At 44.0% G+C, this 20,301-nt stretch overlaps 2 protein-coding genes across 5 annotated transcripts in view; one reads left to right on the forward strand and one right to left on the reverse strand.

Moving 5' to 3' along the window:
* LOC130267337 (cationic amino acid transporter 2-like) overlaps window positions 1-6,671 on the forward strand; it is a 35,015-nt gene extending 28,344 nt beyond the window's left edge. For both annotated transcript variants that reach the window (XM_056516918.1, XM_056516919.1), the window contains exons 10-12: window positions 2,656-2,822; window positions 5,202-5,310; window positions 5,988-6,671. In XM_056516918.1, coding sequence (XP_056372893.1) covers window positions 2,656-2,822; window positions 5,202-5,310; window positions 5,988-6,124 — 413 coding nt within the window. In that variant the 3' untranslated portion in view covers window positions 6,125-6,671. The remainder of the gene's footprint in view (window positions 1-2,655; window positions 2,823-5,201; window positions 5,311-5,987) is intronic.
* A 5,572-nt stretch (window positions 6,672-12,243) lies between these two features.
* LOC130267342 (zona pellucida sperm-binding protein 4-like) overlaps window positions 12,244-20,301 on the reverse strand; it is a 40,408-nt gene continuing 32,350 nt past the window's right edge. For all 3 annotated transcript variants that reach the window (XM_056516927.1, XM_056516926.1, XM_056516925.1), the window contains exons 3-12: window positions 17,244-17,337; window positions 15,172-15,327; window positions 14,800-14,990; window positions 13,828-13,925; window positions 13,613-13,740; window positions 13,239-13,428; window positions 12,835-12,985; window positions 12,686-12,764; window positions 12,491-12,595; window positions 12,244-12,401 (exon numbers count right to left, since the gene is read on the reverse strand). In XM_056516927.1, coding sequence (XP_056372902.1) covers window positions 12,259-12,401; window positions 12,491-12,595; window positions 12,686-12,764; window positions 12,835-12,985; window positions 13,239-13,428; window positions 13,613-13,740; window positions 13,828-13,925; window positions 14,800-14,990; window positions 15,172-15,327; window positions 17,244-17,337 — 1,335 coding nt within the window. In that variant the 3' untranslated portion in view covers window positions 12,244-12,258. The remainder of the gene's footprint in view (window positions 12,402-12,490; window positions 12,596-12,685; window positions 12,765-12,834; window positions 12,986-13,238; window positions 13,429-13,612; window positions 13,741-13,827; window positions 13,926-14,799; window positions 14,991-15,171; window positions 15,328-17,243; window positions 17,338-20,301) is intronic.

Consider the following 20,301-nt stretch of genomic DNA (forward strand, 5'->3'; position numbering starts at 1 on the left):
GGACGCGGCGACAGCGATGGAGCAACATCCAGGGCAGCGGTGACGGGTCCGGAACGGCGGGGACAGGTGAGTACTACCTCCTATCCAGTGGTCTTCAACCTGCGGACCTCCAGATGTTGCAAAACTACAACTCCCAGCATGCCCGGACAGCCGTTGGCTGTCCGGGCATGCTGGGAGCTGTAGTTTTGCAATATCTGGAGGTCCGCAGGTTGAAGATCACTGTTGGATGCAGAATCTTTTTTTTCTAGATTTTGCACCTTTAACCCCTTAAGGACCAAGGACGTACCAGTACGTCCTTGGTCCTGCTCTCCTGATATAACGCGGGGTTACACAGTAACCCCGCATCATATCACAGCGGGCTCGGCATCATAGTGAAGCCGGGACCCGCCTCTAATAGTGCGCAGCGCCGATCGCGGCGCCGCGCGCTATTAACCCTTTAGCCGCGCGGCTCAGCTCTAAAACCGAAAGCGAAAGTTGCCGGCTAGCTCAGTGGGCTGTTCGGGATAGCGGCATCCCGAACAGCTTACAGGACAGCGGGAGGGCCCCTAACTGCCTCCTCGCTGTCCGATCGCCGAATGACTGCTCAGTGCCTGAGATCCAGGCATGAGCAGTCATGCGGCAGAATCGTCGATTACTGGTTTCCTATGAGAAACCAGTGATCAATGATGAAGATCAGTGTGTGCAGTGTTATAGGTCCCTATGGGACCTTTATTCACTTTTTTTTTGCAGTGTTATAGATCATTTAACTCCTCCCCTATTAAAAGTTTGAATCACCCCCCATACACGGAAAAATAAAAAAGTTATAGGGGTCAGAAGATGACAATTTTAAACGTATTAATTTTCCTGCATGTAGTTATGATTTTTTCCAGAAGTCCGACAAAATCAAACCTATATAAGTAGGGTATCATTTTAATCGTATAGACCTACAGAATAAAGATAAGGTGTCATTTTTACCGAAAAATGTACTACGTAGAAACGGAAGCCCCCAAAAGTTACAAAACTGCGTTTTTTTTTCAATTTTGTCGCACAATGATTTTTTTTTCCATTTCACCGTAGATTTTTGGGCAAAATGACTGATGTCATTACAAAGTAGAATTGGTGGCGCAAAAAATAAGCCATCATATGGATTTTTAGGTGCAAAATTGAAAGAGTTATGATTTTTTAAAGGCAAGGAGCAAAAAACGAAAATGCAAAAACGGAAAAAACCCCGGTCCTTAAGGGGTTAAAATAGGGTGCGTCTTATATGCCGGTGCGTCCTATAGGGCGAAAAATACGGTAAGTAGTGAGTGCACAGCCTGCATAACAGTGTTTAATGTGGTGTCCCCTAAAAATAAAACACACAGCCGTTACTAGAAAAAAAAGTATCAATCAAAAAATTCTAAAATCCCAAGAATCAGGATTTCATCACAAATTATGGACAATGTCTGATAATTAATATACAATTAGACATTGAGAATGAATGAATAATAAATAATGTATAAAAATATAACAGATTTAAGTGGAATAAATGTGTAAGTGTAGTGTTTTAACGTGACTGGGTTTAGCTAATGAATAGGTTCACTCTTTGACAAATATTTGTCTATAGCTAGCAGTGTAAAAAGATTTTTATTATGCTTGGATACATTATTACATTATCGGAACCATAGGGCCTATGTGGCTTTGTCTAATAATAATAAAAATAGGTAATCTTATGTATATATTATGAATGCTGCACTCAAGTAGCATTGCTCTGTCTGTACTGACAGTATATATTCTTTGTCCTGTATAGTAACAGAGTTCATGCTAAGCACCACCAGTTCCAAGGGTGTACAGTTTACTGTAAAAAGCTGACCCAATAAGTCCAGTATTATTCATGGGCTGTAAGTGGTACTGTGTACTGTGATCCCGACTAGCTTGGGGTGTCATTTCTTAAAGGGGTTCTCCGGTGCTTAAACATCTTATCCCCTATCCAAAGGATAGGGGATAAGATGCCTGATTGCGGGAGTCCCGCAGCTGGGGACCCCCGGGATCATGCACGCGGCACCCCGTTTGTAATCAGTGCCCGGAGCGGGTTCGCTCCGGGACTGATTACCGGCGACCGCAGGGCAGGCGGCGTGTGACGTCACGCTCCGCTCCTCAATGCAAGCCGACGGGAGGGGGCGTGATAGCTATCACGCCCCCTCCCGTAGGCTTGCATTGAGGGGCGGGGCGTGATGTCACACGCCGCCCGCCCTGCAGTCGACCATAATCAGACCCGGAGCAAACACGCTCCGGGCACTGATCACAAACGGGGTGCCGCGTGCATGATCCCGGGGGTCCCCAGCTGCGGGACTCCCGCGATCAGGCATCTTATCCCCTATCCTTTGGATAGGGGATAAGATGTTTAAGCACCTGAGTACCCCTTTAAGTATTGTCACATGAAAATATATATTTTTTAAAATGATAAAAATGTGAGTTATACTGGAACTAAGCTGCAATACCACACACAAACTGAGGTCAGAGTGGCGCAGTTTGTGGAAGGAAGCAGCTTTATTTTGCTAGTACTGGATAACCCCTTTAATCCGAAGCCGCATATTAGAAAAATGATTAGCTACTGTTGTCACTGAACTGTGAGGGATGGTAATACCCCAACAAAAGTTGAAAAAAGTAACTACAGACAAGTTTGTTTTCTCTCAGCATTTCTAGTCTGCGTAACAAGTGTGATGGCGACCATGGGATCGCAGTATTTGCTGTCTGGTACGATTTGGTATGTCGTCCTGCTTGCTCTGCTTCTCTTTGCAATAGTAGCACTCACCATCTTAATCTGGAGACAGCCACAGAATCAGAGTAAAGCAGCCTTCATGGTAAGTTAGAAGTCACAATCTGTATTATCATTTGGTTACAGTTCTCGGCAGCATCATGCTACCTATTAGGGTAATATCAAAGGATTATTTTGGAGATGGATAGGCTCCATTCATAGACCTTAAAGGGGTTATCTGGGGAACAGGAAAGGTACTACCTTTTGTCACTCCCAGGCTGCTCAGGGTTGACTTGCTATTGTCTGAGCCTAATAATTTATTTCTTGGCTTAAAGGGGTGGGCTAAGACAGTGGGTCAGTATTATATCGAGATCACTGCATCCGGGCAAAACCACACCCTCAGGAAATCTTATTTATACATTGGCTGCTGGCACACAGGAGTGATTTCCCTTGCATACAGGGATCACAATATAGTACTGCCTCCCTATCTCAGCAAGACCCCAGGTTAGTCAGGTAGAAAGGTTTCAGGCTAAAACAACAGCAAGTCAACAGTGAGCTGCTGGGGAGCAAGGAAAGATAATACATTTCTGCTACCTGTATAATCCCTTTAATACTGAGGTATTTCTTCAACTTAAATGGGAACTATATGAGGGAATAGAGCAAACAGCCTTATAATATTAAAGGCTACCTCCACGTAGGTAGGCTTTGTCTCCTGCCAAAGGTTTAAATTCAAAATCACTATCTTTGCAAAAACTGGAGTGATTTTGCAATAAATAAGTTATGGGACTACACAATGGTTGTCTGAAACTGGCCTTAAGTTGAGTTTACATCATGTTTGTCATATTCATTGAACATGCCTAACTAAGAAAAAAAGTGTATGAAAAGAGTCTGTAGTGTCCCAGTACAACTGTGGCAGCTACCATCCGAAAAGAAAGTTGTCAGGTGGCTGAGCTCTTGCAAAGTGTAAAGGGTTAAAATCTCTTGCATTTTATGTACAGTTAAATGGTGCTTTGGATTCAAGACACTCCTAGCCAATTATTGAAAGGGAAAGTCCATGGGAAAGAGTCTAACCTCTTAATCCCAGGAGAAGGGATTGGCCTAAACCTGTTGGAACCAGTTAAGGCCTGGCTATTGCCAATGCCACATGTCCCTCAGTTCAGCTCTTACTGAAGAGATAAGTAGAGTTGGTCCTAGGTTTGCTACTGCTAGGTACACCTAAGTATACGGTCAAGTCACTGTTCCTGCTCCTTGTTCCTATCCATGCTGTGAGGAGATTGCTCTTCAAAATTCCGGAAAGGGAGAACTTCATCTTTACAAGAGGGGACAATGCTGTACAAGGGCCTCTCTGAAGAACAGATTTCTTTGTCAGCCTATGATCAGGCCTATCTGCTTTGACTTTACTGGATGCACCTGAGTGTTGGGTCACAAAAGCCACTGCTTAGTGGATAAAGTAAAGTATATATCTGCATTAGTCCTTACACCTACACTTGCTAAGGAAGCACCTACAGACTGCTAAATTCAGTATTCAGGACTATTAACTCCACCATAACCCTCTTTACTTCCCATCACCACCGCAAGTCCAACTGGCTGCTGTACCTTTGCCTCTACTCTTTTAAGGGGGTTATCCAGGATTAGAAAAACAGAGCTGATTTCTTTAAAAAAATATAAAAAAAATTGCACCACACATGCCCTCAGGTTGGGTGTGGTATAACTTCGTTCCACTTAAAGGGGTACTCCGGTGAAAAACTTTTTTTTTTATATCAACTGGTGCCAGAAAGTTAAACAGATTTGTAAATTACTTCTATTAAAAAAATCTTAATCCTTCCTGTACTTATTAGCTGCTGAATACTACAGCGGAAATTATTTTCTTTTTGAAACACAGAGCTGTCTACTGACATCTCTGTCCATTTTAGGAACTGCCCAGAACAGCATGTTTGCTATGGGGGATTTCCTTTTACTCTGGCAGTTCCTAAAATGGACAGAGATGTCAGCAGAGAGCACTGTGCTCGTGATGTCAGCAGACAGCTCTGTGTTTCAAACGGAAAATAATTTCCACTGTAGTATACAGCAGCTAATAAATACAGGAAGGATTCATATTTTTTTAATAGAAATAATTTACAAATCTGTTTAACTTTCTGCCACCAATTGATATATAAAAAAAAAAAAGTTTTTCACCGGAGTACCACTTTAAGTAAATGAAACCAGGTTCTGATCCCCAACACCGTCTGAGAATTGTTGAGCTGTTTTTGGAGGAAATTAGCTCTATTTTCCTATACGTGGATAACTATCCTTTTTATACTACTGTGTGTAAAGAAAACATTGCAAGCTATAGGCAACTGTATATCTACTGAAGCCCTTTATTGTTTTAGGATAATGATGTGTAACCACAAGGCTACCAAGATTTCACTATGGATAGACAAATATACATTTTCATGTTATGTCCAATGATGTAATTTACTGTAAAATTCCATTTGTTTCACTGTAGGTGCCATGTCTGCCATTTCTACCAGTACTGAGTATCTTTGTTAATATATACCTGATGGTCCAACTCAGTGCTGACACTTGGCTTCGATACGCTGTCTGGATGGTACTCGGTAAGTTGAAATACATCAAATTCATTGGGGGGGGGGGGGGGGGGGGATGAAGTTTCTCAGCTCACCTTGGACGTTGTGCACGGCAGACCTCTGTCATCAATGGAAAAAATACTTGTAAAAAAGCCAGCACTTGCAGTAAAACAAAGAATTTTTATTTAAAAAATGCATTAAAAGTCCATCTGTGGTGGCACAAAGGCAAAGCCACACAAAAATATTTAAAAAAAAAAAAAAAAGCATAGGAACAGATCCCCCACATTCACCTCTAACTCATTTCAGTTCAAATCAAGTAATGATGCTATGATTAAGGGTCACAAAACCTGAAACATGTTAGACGTGAATGTGGGCATCTGCTTATACTTTTGTAGGTCGGTGTGCCTTTCTGCCACCTCAAAAGTAGTAAATGTTTTTGCACTGTGGGGGGTCGGCAACGCCACTCGTGACATCACGGCCACACCCCCTCAATGCAAGTCTATGGGAGGGGGCGTGATGGCCGCCCCCTGCATTGCAAAAACAGCATTCGGAACATTTACTTCCGAACGCTGCCCAGTAGAGTAGAGTATAATGGATTCATAACAAAAATTCTTCATGTTTTACTGAAAGTGCTGGCAAAATTTCAGGCTCTTTTAGTCATAACTGTCAGGAATGAAGACTCATTGATTTCTCTCTCTCTTTTGCAGGTTTCCTTATATATTTTGGCTATGGCATCAGACATAGCGTTGAGAGGTTGAACATGCCGATTACAGTCACACAAAAGACAGATGCCAACATGGAAGAAATGGGATCAAAAGCACAGTTCTTTGATGTTAAGCTTTGATAATATTCATCTCTCCTCACCAACCATCCCTCTTAACTTGATCCAAAGCTTTTTTTTTTATAAATACATTAATGACTACACTGAATATTGTACTGGATCACCCATACACTAGGATACATGCATAGTGATGCCCTCGAAACTCCAAATGGACCCAAGCTGACAAGGACAAGGAAGCTCGCCCAAGAAATTAATTTAAGAGGGTAGGAAAACACTGTTCTCTATTAGTTCCAGTGAATGGTGCCAACCTGCAATATCACAATCCAGTATGGCATTGTATCTTGGTAAAAAGCAACTATTAGGGACATTTACCTGTGCAGAGGAAAAGTTGACTAGTTGCCCAATCAGATCGCTTCTTCCATTTTGCAGAAGCCTTGTCAAAAATATAAGAAGCAATCTGATTGGTTGCTATCGGCAGCTCAGCAACTTTTCCTCTGCACAGGTTTTGATAAATCTCCTATGTCTTTGGCCCAATTACATGTGACAATTCTTGGGCAAATAAGCATTTCTAGGAATGATGGTTCCCAATAAATGGCCCGTGTAAAACGTCTGTTCATTGGCTGATTGTATCTTTTATGTGGCTATATGAATTATCATTATCTTTTTTACACAGGACAATGTGCTGCTGATGTGGCCAACAGTGATAAATATAATGTGCCACACGATTGATTAAGCCTTGTAAAGGCTCAGCAAACATGGGCTGATCATGCGAGATCAGCTCTTGTTATTCTACACCCATTGGCCCGAGTAAAAAGGGCACTAAGACTTCATTATTAAGAGAGTACTCCCAAGGAAAAAACATTTTTTTTTTTTAATCAACTGGTGACAGAAAGTTACAGATTTGTAAATCACTATTAAAAAATCTTAATCCTTCCAGTACTTTTTAAAGGCTGTATACTAAAGAGAAATCCAAAGAAATGCATTCCCTCTGATGTCATGACCACAGTGCTCTCTGCTGACATCTATCCATTTAAGGAAGTCCAGAGCAGGAAAAAAAAATCCCCATAGCAAACATATGCTCCTCTGGACAGTTCCTAAAATGGACAGAGGTCAGAGAGCACTGTGGTTATGACATCAGAGGAAATGCATTTATTTCTTGGATTTCTCTTTAGTATACAGCCCCTAAAAAGTACTGGAAGGATTAAGATTCTTTTATTTGAAGCGATTTACAAATCTGTTTAACTTTCTGGCACCAGTTGATTAAAAAATTTCCACGGGAGTACCCCTACTCATGATCTTGTTACATTTAGTTCACTGCCCCCATTATGATAAAGGCAGGGGGTGGGTTAATTTTTATTTTTATTTTTTACCTTGACATTGCTCTGTATTTTCTGCTCAGTTTGTCAGATTCACAGACTGAAAAGGGGCATTACCCAGCAGGTGTGACATACAGGGGAGAATTGGGTTGCTGCACACTAATAAATACATTGGGGGATATTTAAAGTTGTCTATGTCCCGCATCAATATAGACCAAACTACAGAGGGTTAGATTAGTCTAATGTGCACCTAATGTATCAAAAGGCACAAGGCTCTTGATAAATTCTGTGCACAGACTTTGGGATCTATGCTTTAGACTATTTAAACCTGCTCCGTGGTCTGAAATTTCAGCGTACTTTCAGCCGATGCGACTTGTCGCTGAAAAGTCGCTTTTGATAAATTCAGCACCAATGCACTATACCCAAAAGTGCCAAAAAATAACCAAAACAGAGGGAATTCAAACCTCAAGGTGTAAACTTAATTCCAAAGATATAGCTGGTTTAAATAAAATGTGATTAACCACTTAAGGACCACGGGCATACAGGTATGCCCTGACACAAGGACTGGGATGACTGCTGATATCAGAAGGCATCCTGTGCCAATGCCCAGGGGGTCATGAGAAAACCCCACCATTTTGGCAATCACCAGGTAATTCACACGGGCGATTTGCGGCATTTCCGGGTCATACTGGTCTCCGGTGATCCAGAAAATAAGGGGAATCTGGGTTGTCCAGGACACCCAAGATCCCCCTGAAGGGATAGGAGTGAGGTGGCAGGTGTGCCACCCCTTCTATCCCTGCCATTGGTCGGTCAGAAGTGACCGACCAATAGCAGATCGGGGTGGCGGGGGGTTAAAGTTCGGTTCCCCTATTCTGCCCACCCACAGTTGTCCGGTCAGAACAGGGGAACCAACGGTGACCGGCGCCGGAGGTCCACTTACCGATCAGCGGCGGGCAGCAGAGGACGGCGATCCTACGGAAGCTGGTGAGTAGTTGCCTAGCAACATCTGGAGGGCTACAGTTTTGAAATCACTACACAGTCTCGAAACTGTGGCCTTCTAGAACTTGCAAAACTACAACTCCCAGCATGCCCACACAGCAGTTTGCTGTCTGGGCATGCTGGGATTTGTAGTTTTGCAACATCTGGAGGGCCAGTTTGGAGATCACTGTGCAGTCGTCTCTAAACTGTGGCCCTTCAGATCTTGCAAAACTACAACTCCCAGCATGCCCAAACATCAAACAGCTGTCCCGCCATGCCCTTTGGTGATCAGTACATGCTGGGAGTTGTTTTGCAACAGCTGGAGGCACACTGGCTGGAAAATACTGAGTTAGGTAACAGAACCTAACTGAAGGTTTTCCAACCAGTGAGCCTCCAGCTGTTGCAAAAGTACAACTCAGCATGCACAGTCTGTCATGTACAGGGTACATTCACACAGGTGGGTTTACAGCTTTTTCCACTGCAGCACAAACTCCTAGAGGGAAACTCACTAAACCTCCGCCAGTTTATCCAAACACTACCACCACAAAATAAAGAGTAAAACACTACATCAGTGATTCCCAACCGCGGTGCCGCGGCACACGTGTGCCGTTCGCCACTGGCCATGGTGCCGCGGGATTTTGCCGTGATTTTTTTTTTTAAATATCCCGCCCCGGCCTGCGCGCTTATGACTGGCGGCGCAGGGGGCCGAAAATGGGTCCCTGGATCGGAACGATCTTCACCTGCCGGACTCCCGTGCACCTGCAAAGCTGCGCGGACCGGCTTGCTTAAGGTACTGTACCCTTTCCACCCCTCTGTTACCCCTTCTCAACCATGTCCACACGCCCCCCCCCCCCCCGTCACCCATGTCCACCCCCCCTGTTACCCAGTTCGCCCCGTCACCCAGTCCGCCCCCCCTGTCACCCATGTTCACCCTCCTGTCATCCCTTTCACCCCCTCCTGTCATCCCTTTCACTCCCGTCCCCCCTCCTGTCACCCATGTTCACCCTCATCCACACCCCTGTCACCCATGTCCGTCACCCATGTCCACCCTCCCCCTGTCACCCATGTCCACCCTCCTGTCATGCCTTTCACTCCTGTTCACCCCCTCCTGTGACCCATGTTCACCCTGCTGTCACCCATGTTCACCCTGCTGTCATCCATGTTCACCACCCTCCTGTCATCCCTTTCACTCCCATCCACCGTCCTGTCACCCATGTTCACCTTTCTGTCATCCCTTTCACTCCCATCCACCCTCCTGTCACCCATGTCCACACCCCCCTGTCACCCAGTCTTCCCCCCTCCTGTCACCCATGTTCACCCCCTCCTGTCATCCCTTTCACTCCTGTCCCCGTCTACCCTCCTGTCACCCATGTTCACCCTCATCCACCCTCCTGTCACCCCTGTCCACCACCCTCCTGTCACCCCTGTCCACCCTCCTGTCATCCCTTTCACCCCCCCCCCCCCCCATGCCCACCCCCATCCACCCTTCTGTCATCCCTCTGTCACCCATGTTCACCCTCCTTTTGACCCCTCTGTCCACTCCTCTGCACCTCTGTCCACTCTTCTACACCCCTGTCACCCATGTACGCTCCTCTACACCACTGTCTGCTCATCTACACCCCTCTGTACACTCCTCTACACCTCTGTCACCCATGTACGCTCCTCTACACCCTTGTCACCCATGTATGCTCCTCTACACCACTGTCTGCTCCTCTACACCCCCCTGTCCACTCCTCTACACCTCTGTCACCCATGTACGCTCCTGTACACCCTTGTCACCCATGTACGCTCCTCTACACCCCTCGGTCTGCTCCTCTACACCTCTGTCACCCATGTACGCTCCTGTACACCCCTCTGTACACCCCTCTACACCCTGTCACCCATGTCTGCTTCTCTACACCCGTCACCCATGTACACTCCTCTAAACCCCTTTGTCACCCATGTATGCTCCTCTGCACCCCCCTGTCACCCATGTATGCTCCTCTACACCCCTCCTCTACACCTCTGTCACCCATGTATGCTCCTGTACACCCCTCTACACCCCTTTGTCACCCATGTCCACCCCTCTACATCCTTCTGTCACCCATGTACACTCTTCTACACCCCTGTTACCCATTTAAAAAAAAAGTTTGGCGCCTAATAGATTTGTTTTGCAGGTTTAACTGAAGAATTGTGTGTGGAAGAAATAGTGATGATGGCCCAGAACAGATGGAGAAGAAAAGGCAACATTGCAAATTAGAGAAGACGTCATTGGTGAGTTGCTGTATAAAGCAGCACTTTAAACTATATACCACTGATATAGTGCATTGCATTTTTCTACCATTCTCCTCCCCCCCCCCCCCCCCCCCCTTTTTTTGCTCATCAAGCTCTGTAGCGGTGCCCCGCGGATTTTTTCCCCGAGGTGTGCCCCGACCCGAAAAAGGTTGGGAAACACTGCACTACATATACACCCCCTTACACTTTCCCCCCCCCCCAATAAAAATGAAGACTTATTGTACAGCAGCATTTCCAAAATAGAGCCTCAGTTGGAAAACAACAACTCCCAGCATTTCCACACAGCCACTGACTGTCAAGGCATGCTGGGAGACAGCTGGAGGCACTGGTGTAAAATACCCCTCTGTCCACCCCTATGCAATCCCTTATCTAGTCCTCAAATGCACATGGTGGAGCCCTGTCTAATTTCAAGGAAAAAGTTTGTCCACATTGGGGGGGGGGGGTTCTGTACTCAGGAGACAATGAGTTACAAGTTGTGGGGGCTTTCACCTTTTACCCCTTTTGAAAAAGAGTTGGGGGGGGGTGTCTATCCCAGCCTGTTAGTGTAAAAAAAACAACAAACATGTTATACTAACATGCTTGTGTTGCCCCATACTTTATTTTCACAAGAGGTAAGGAAAAAAATCCCCAAATTGTAATGCAATTTGTTCTGGTTTATCCTATGGACAGATGTCAAACATGTGCTGCTCTGGACAGTTCGTAGAATGGACAGATGTCAGAGAGCACTGTGTTCCAAAAGAGAAAAAAAAAGTTTCCTCTGTAGTATTCAGCAGCTAATAAGTACTGGAAGAATTAAGATTTTTTTTAAAGTAATTTACAAATCTGTTACTTTCTGGCACCAGTTAAAAAAATAACACATTCTCTGAGTACTCCTTTAAGGGCTTCCCACACTGTCTACTGGCTTAGTGAAGCAGTAATACTTTAAGTGATCATTTTTTTGTAGCTCTTCAAGGTAAATCCTGTACAGTGATCTTTCATATTTAGGTGCTTTAATGGTATTTAGTTGCTTAAACAACTCAGTTTACTGAAACTGGTTCCATAAGAGGAAGTGTCTTAAACAGGGCAGTTATGGCTGGAGCAGGGCAAGACACATCTGTTGTGTACTAGGGTACCTGGAGCTTGGCATGTTGGTAATCCAACTACTAGCACATAACCATTCAAGATCAGGCCTTTGAGGGGAAAAAAATTTAGCAGGAAAAGGCCAAATCCTAAAGTGATTTAGGAATTTTTAGCAGGAGTGGTGTCTTCTGCTATCTCTGCTGACTTCCCTTTGTTGAGGAACTTACAGCTTTCTCAGCAGAGAAGCTGTATCTACACATCCTTACTATAGAGGCTAGTTCTAGCCTCACTTAACTGTAAGAGCAGGTGCCTATCTATATCCGTTGGCTCTTTGCTCATGAAATAGTTACTGGCTAGTTGACACCCAACCAAGGGATATATGACAAGCTTATGGCAGAGTGCTTCTCACTGCTTTATTGGATTTAGATGGCCCCATAGACTCCTTATGTGACTGAAGTGTCCACTAAATGCATGTGACAAGCTTCATCTATGGTCTGAACCTTTGCACCTGAGGGTTCTAGCCACAAAGTGATACAAGAGGAAGACCAGTGCTTCTGAAAAAGTTTTTATTCAAGCATTTAGTTTATGCTTTTTGCTTTGAGCTTTATGGTGAAGCCAAATACCTAAAAACACAATAAATACCATCATGGCTACTCCTCCAGCAGCAATTGCTCTGACAACATGTAAAGTAGAATATTCAGAGTGGAAGACACCTAAACAGGACAAAAAAAAAAAAAAAAAAAAACACATAAGTCAGTCACCTAATAGAATAAACCTTATGTTGTATATAGAACTTTCTTACCTTTAAGGTTCAAAGTCTCTCCGTCAACTGTGAGGAACTGAACTGGTCCATTGGAAGTCACTACATTCTCTAGAGGCTCTGATTCAATGTCTTCAGCCATTCGTCCTACAAGAAAGATCTCAGAACCATTAACCTGCAGATCCAGCATTTAGGGAGAAGTGAAACATCCGGTGCACTTGGGTGGAGTGAACTTACTTTTCCTTTGGGCACATGAAGTTATACATCTGTCTGTGGCAGATGGGAAACAGGCTGAAGCACTACAGTGGAAGTAGACCTGGAATAAAAGACAAAATCAGTTGCCAAGTTCTGCTTCTTTATGACAGTATAGACTTACGCACACTTACCAATCCTTCAAGAGCAATTTGGGTGCTTTGGTCTACAAACGTAAAGGTTTTCACAACAAATCGCTGATAGTGAGTTGGGTAAGGAAGGCTTTGTGTAGGACTTCCAGCTGGTATAACCTGGGAAATGTAGTTGTCACCATCAAAGGGGCACCTGAAAACAGGATACAGTTACTGTCTAATTTTTACTTGGGGCATCTTTAGATTGTTTTACTATTCATTGGTGTATCTTGAAAGATCCTTTACTTCATTCACTTGCATTCAACACCTACTGGTCTAGTGAGGAGAGAAGTATGTCTAAGAGCGATTGTCTGTTTGGCCCCAGAGTTCAGGTGCATTTAGCAGTCAATATATGCAAGCAAGTTGTCTAACTGGAGCTAATATATCATTTGTAACAGATCAGATACCTATTCAACAGGATAGGCCATTGAGGAATGAGAGTGGAGTCTACAGAGTTGGTGGCCCAGCAGTCATTTAAGACCAGTACAAGTTTGGGATCAGTTCTGTGCAGAAGACGGACTTCTAAGTAGACCGGATCTCTCAGTACTTTAACCACAGGGAAATCCTGATCAGAGAAGTAGGATGAGTAGCTCATATCTGCAAATATATCAAGAGGTGATAAAGACTTACATGCATTTACCATACATCTAAAAAGTGGGGTAGTTTAGTGCTATGCAAACCCTGCAGGGAACTTTTGGCTATACATATGCATATACACACACACACAAACCCTCCAATGTTAAGTCTGAGCCACTCTTTATGGGAACCCTTAAATAGTCACCTTGTGCAATTCTCATCTCCATCAACAGAGGTCCAGAGGTGGAGACAGGAAGCGGTGGCGGCAGAGTAGATACACCGGCTTTCACAGTGACAGTGTCTGATTGTGAGTAGCTGCAGCGTACAGTCACCCTGGTTAAAAAAAAAATATATTACATATAAAATTTTAAGTCAGCACAGAGTCCCCTATGCTATACTCATGGGATCACTGGATGTTACCTCATTGTGCTGTCTCTAGTGATTGTGGATCCTTGCCATGATATAGTATTTCTTGCAGCTTCAATGGTGCTCTCATAGACTATGGAACTGCCAGGAACCTGCATTAGGCGGTTTAGACATTACATGCCAGGTAGGGTCTAGCATCATACTGAACATATAGAAAGTATAAGGCGATTACATAGGAAGAAAACTGCAAGTTAACTGAGCTGGGTAATAAACAGTTATTGGGTGGCCAGGGACACAGGGGGCCATGTGGCCCCCTATTATTCAGCCACACATCCCCTACTACACAGGGAGATAATAGCAATGAGTTTAGCATTTAATTGCTGGTATATTACACATCCATTTTGCCGATTCTGTCCAATGTAATAGGGCCCATAGTGTTTTTTGGTGGGTGTAAATGATGCCAGTGCACAGGTTGTAAGTAGCATCTCAGTTCTACTGAAATCAATGGGGCCTAAACTGCAACACACAAGTGTGGTGCCATGGCTGGAAAAAGGCAGTGCTTTTCTACATAGTTAAAATCATTGAGGATTAACAAACAAGCCATGATACATAGCTGTATGTGCAGACAAGAAAAGCAAACTGCAGGCAGATACTTGAAGTGCAGAGTTCTGTTTTTTTTAAACCTAGCCTAATACAATTACTAGGACTGGGGTCCATGAAAATTCAGTTCTAAAGGAGATAGTTTAGTGGCTGTATATGACTGACCACAACTCCATTTGGAATCTACAGGAAATAGCCAAGTAGTTATTTGCTATGCCAATCAAATAAGTGTTGCTGCCCCTGTTAGTTGTATCCATTGGCATTGCATGAAAAAAACAGGATGCTGACACATAATGTGGACCCCACATGATTAGTGGGGTAGGGGTGCAGTGCTATTGTACCTTAAAGCCAATAAATTTTCTAGCATTTAAGGGTCTAGAAAATGAGTGTTTTCTTGAGTAAACCTTGGCCAAGTATTCTACTCACCTGTCTTGAGTTGACACAACCTAGAGGGAACTGGAAGACTGCAAAGGATGTGCTCATGGACATTGACATCCCTGTACATGTTGAAGAGTCCAGACCAACCACACGGACAGATGACAAGTTTAACGATGGAATTGTCAGATCTTTGGAAACAGCAACCACCATGAGGTTGTCACTTGTGCACTGTGTGGTCACTGCAGGAAAGATGGTCAGACAGTTAGAACAGTACAATGCAAGAATAGTCTATGTGTCAAGGCAATGGCATTTGACCTACTGTATGGGAACATTAAAGGTCAAAATAACCAAACTTACGAGCACGTTTGCATCTTTTCAGCAACATATATACAGTACACATTGGGGTATGCAGATACTTACATTTATTCCCATAGAAACAGGGCATTGTAAAGTCATTTGATGAGAAACAGCAGCCAACTTCTTCACAGACCACCTGAGACACTGGTGCAGATACACAAGGAAGCTTGTCCACTTGACTTACAGCAGAACATACACTCGGGCTTGGAGCATCCTTAGCTGGGGTAGAGATAATTGTCAATAAGTTGTCAGGTCATACCCAGAACAAAAAAAAAAATTCTAAGAGGTTCTTAATCTGGTGTGCCACTATTTGCAATATTAGGGCTATTCACTATAAGAGGGGCCAGGTTTTCCATTATTTCCCACTGGAAAGTAAATACCTGTCACTGTTCTTATCCAGGTCACTAAAACTGGCTACTGTAGCTCCTTAGCATGTTAAATGCTTCTCAAACACTTAGGGTCAGTTCACATGTGCATAGGTTTTGCTACAGATCTGATGTAGCAGATGTTGCTACCCATTGAAGTCAGTGGGCAGCAAATACATGTACCCATAGGGTTAATCCATGTGCAGAAGGTTGTGCCACATTCAATGAAGTTTGCTGAAGTCTATGCCATCAAATCATAAGCTTCAGTGCCAAGTGACTATACCCTAAACCTAGCTCACATTACTTGGTGCCTATAGCATCCCTTCTATTTAGGGACTTCGATAAGCCAAGTGGTTTTTATGGTCATTACCTTTATTTGGGGCTGCTGGAACTACAGCTTAGACCGACAGACAAACACCACTATTGTTGGGGCCACTTGTCACCATGTTGTGCTACACCTGAGGTGAACCAGAAGAGTTGTGGGGTCTGGGGTGTTTGCAACACATAAGGGTTAATACCACCAGACCCTGCACTACAATGTCTGGGTGGGGTTTCCTTAGTGTTAATGGTCCTACTGCCAACTGTCCCAGAAACTGTAGGGAAAACAGGGTGTCCACAGCAGACTATGAATAAACTGAAGAACTTTACTTGAAGATTTTATGCAACAGTCTCTATACATAAGTCTCTTAAGAGGCAACCGGAATGCAGGTTCCTCACAGGTCTGCTGGGACTTTGAAGCAATGAGCTTTGACACAGGCCACTGTGCTACTGATTATAATATTTTAGCTGGTAGTCACAGGATTTGATAGCTTGAGCTTTGTAACTCATGGTTTAGTGGCTGTAGGTTCTTTCAGGCTTTGGCCTAGATGAATTGAGAGTTCTGCTGAGATATTTGTGCTTGCTTGATAGTCCGGAACCAAGTGAGAATTTACAGCCCTTTATATAAGGGGCTGGACTAAGCTCATGGTCAGCAAACCTGTAAGTCCTGAACCCAGTGAACTCTGGGTACATCACATGACCCTGGAAGGTCCTTGAACAGTAGTAAAACCATAATTATATAGTCACATGACCTGCTAAGGTCCTATACATTTATAATACCTATGTATATACATTAAATACACAATTTATATGAGGTGACCAGGGGTAAGCTCTGCAGTAGAGCCCTATGGGAATGAAGCGACTTTAGACAGGACCAGGTCCTGAACTGGGATACCGCACACCTAATGCAAGTGAATTGGGTTGTGTTGCACGCATCCAGGAAGTATTTCTATCAGGTGAGATCCTGGCCAAAACCTACACGTGTATATCTGTGATGCAACATGGTCTTTGAGAGTGACTATTTAGGCTAGGTTCACACTGCCACCATGCTCTGTCCTGTCAAGCACACAAAATAAAATTAAAAGTAGTCTAACTGACCCTGAATGGGTTGAAGCACAGCACACACACCAATGGATCACACTGACTTAGCATGGGGGTTTGTCGGGTGTTATTTTGGAGTTTAGTGGTTTCTCTCCACCTAAACTCCTGTCATTTCACAACAGAACTACCATTAAGTGCTCAGCGGTAGTGTGAAAGCAGCCTTAGCAGTTAACATCGCCATCCCAGCCTAGAACCTACAAGTATAAGGTACTTTTAAGCTGTGTTGTGACACTTCCTGTTTGGTACATTCAAAATAATTTTAGGCTGGCATTTAGCATTGTGAATTTACCCATAGTTATTTTGGGAGTCATTCCAGACTATATGAAAAGCAAAAACTAACAAGTTGTTTACCAGTCATGACAGGACATCTCTTCTCCACTTTGTGTTGTTCAACTCCACCATTTGTTATCGCCTCCAACAAGAGGGTCACCACATATTCACCATTCTGTAAAGACATTTTTAAAATTACAGATCTATGGCATTCAGATTGCTGACAAAGTATTCTGGGCTATACAGTACTAGTGTCACTAAAAGTGTTACCATCCTTGAAACTTTTGATCAGGCCTACTGCTACCCCTCTTGGCACGTAGCCATTTATTGAAAATGCTCAGCTTCTCGAATCTCTTATACCCTCTCCAGACTATCCCCATGCTCTTGAAAAGGATGGACGTTGCTACCCTGACAACGGCCTTCATGAAGTTCTTGTGGAATAATAAAAGGCCACGTATAGAGTTACAGAAATTGATGCTCTCAAAACGCAGAGGGTTAAACTTCCCTGATATACAACATTACAATCTGGCTTGCCTCTATCGACATTGTCTTGATTGGCTTAGGGGGTGGGGAATTATTCTTGAATACTGCATTAGAATTGGATTTGGTACATCCATGGTCACTGGCAGGTTTGTTACATACCAAACTAGGTGCTGTCCCTAAGGGTATAAAAGGGCTCTTGCATAGTGAGGGACACAGTGGCAGAAGGGTCGCTTGCTGATGCGACTGCCATTTTCACTTAAGCATATGCCATTATGGACCATGGCTGAATTCCCCACGGGTAGGGACAACAGCATGTTCGGAGCGTGGAGAGAGGCTGGTATTTTGAAGGTCCAACACCTGTTGAGCCCAACGGAAAATAGGTACTTATTCTTTGAAGAATTATCCTCAGCCTACTCTCTAGGCCCCGAATACTTTCTCCCATACTTACAATTAAAAGCCTTCCTGGAACCTAGATTGAGGGACCTTACTAGAGAGCACCCTCAACTCATTTGACCCCTTTATCACAGACACAGGCTTCTACTCCCTGGCGGGACTATATAGACATTAACACAGGAGGGGGGAAGATATAATGTTTCAGTCCATGTTTTGTTATTGGGAGGAGAAGTTAGACAGAAGGGACCTAGCACTTCCCATAGTGGAGGGTTGGACGAAGGTTTGCAAGGCGGTCATTAATGAAGTCGAGGGAAACAGTTTAAGCTCATGCACCACGCCACATATGGGTTCACTTTCCCATGGACCCCCGATCGTCCAGACCATATTAAAGATTGCCCGGCGTGTCATACCCATCGGTCTGATTTAATGCATGGCCTGGTGGGATGTTCCGCTGTCAAATCTCTGGGTGTTGCTCTTTGAGATTCTGAGGGGTAAACTATGTATCAGTACCTGTGGACCCGGCGCTGGTGATTCTTCATGTGTCCTGGGAGGGTTGTGACTTGACCCTTCTGATACACATGTTCATTTTAGTAACTAAAAGGTGTATTCTGGCGCATTGGCTAAAACCCACATTGCCCTCTATTGGGGAGATTTTTCTACAAATGAAGAAATACCCATTTTCTTCATTTCACTGATCAACGTACAAAAGAAAAAAAAAAAAAAAAAGCCGAAGGCCTTTTTTAAGAAATGGAAGTCTTTTCTGACTTTCATCTGTACAGATGATGAAATCAGGAGGGTGATGGAACAGTTTAGAGATACATTGTGGTATCTCACACGTTCTATTTCAGGGACTTTGGGAAGGTTAGAAATATAGACTGTCTGATTGAGGGTTATTCTTCTGATCCAGGGCCGTCAGGTGCCTGTGAACCCAGGCTGCGCTTATTCTTTGATATCTGATACTGTTACATCATAGTCTTACGCCTTCTTTTCCTATACTGGATGCCTCACATATTGGACCGGATATGAACCATTAGGGGGATTGGGATGTTTTGGGGTTTTCTTGGGATAGGGGCCGTTTGGAGACTTTCAGACCTTGCTATAATGTTGCGAAAGGTTTTGCATCAGTTATCTGCTATTTTTTTTCCCAGGGGATTGTCCTGGTAAATATCCCTTTGTACTTGTGAAAAAAATCAATAAAAATATGTTTAAAAAAAAATGAAACTTTTGACATGTCAAGATTAGTTGATCACACCAGGTCTTATTTGAGAGACCTGCTGCGATTGTGAATTATATGCTGGGGAAGTGGGCAGCATTGTGCCCTTCTCCCCAGCTGGAAGATCTGTCTATGAAGGCAGATAGTTGACGATTCCATCATATAGTTTACAGAGTACTGTGATCACATGACCCAGTTATATTAACTTTTCTAATGTATTTAGAGCAGGAGCTAAGCAGATTGATACACCTGGTCTTAGGCTGGGTTCACACTACGTTTTGTCCCATACGGGAGCGCATACGGCAGGGGGGAGCTAAAAGCTCGCGCTCCCGTATGTCATTCATTTCAATGAGCCGACCGGAGTGAAACGTTCGGTCGGCTCATTTTTGCGCCGTATGGCTTTTACAACCGGACCTAAAACTGTGGTCAACCACGGTTTTAGGTCCGGTTGTAAAAGCTCATACGGCGCAAAAATGAGCCGACCGGACCGAACGTTTCACTCCGGTCGGCTCATTGAAATGAATGACATACGGGAGCGCATACGGTCACATACTGGAGTGCGAGCTTTTAGCTCCCCCTGCCGTATGCGCTCCCGTATGGGACAAAACGTAGTGTGAACCCAGCCTTAGACTAAGCAGGGATTTCTGTCAACATGTTTTAGTTTTGAGGTTAGGAGTCCATTGTGCAGTCTCAACTAGGAATGTTCAGTGACTTGTCCCCATATCACCGATAGGACTGCCCACTGGACTCCTAAGCCAGAATGAGCAGGTTAAAAGGGGTACTCCGGTGGAAGACTTTTTTTTAGGTCTTTATAAGGCAACTGGTGCCAGAAAGTTAAACAGATTTGTAAATTACTTCCATAAAAAAAAAAGCTTCTAAAAATGTACACTTCCTTTACTTTTTAGCAGCTGTATGCTACCGAGGAAATTTGTTCTTTTTGAATTTCTTTTTGTCTTTCCACAGCGCTCTGCCGACACCTCTGTCCGTGTCAGGAACTGTCCAGACCAGCATATGTTTTCTACAGGGATTTTCTCCAGCACTGGACAGTTT

Source organism: Hyla sarda, chromosome 4 (genome assembly GCF_029499605.1).
Source record: "Hyla sarda isolate aHylSar1 chromosome 4, aHylSar1.hap1, whole genome shotgun sequence".
In the NCBI taxonomy this organism is placed as follows: Eukaryota; Metazoa; Chordata; class Amphibia; order Anura; family Hylidae; genus Hyla; species Hyla sarda.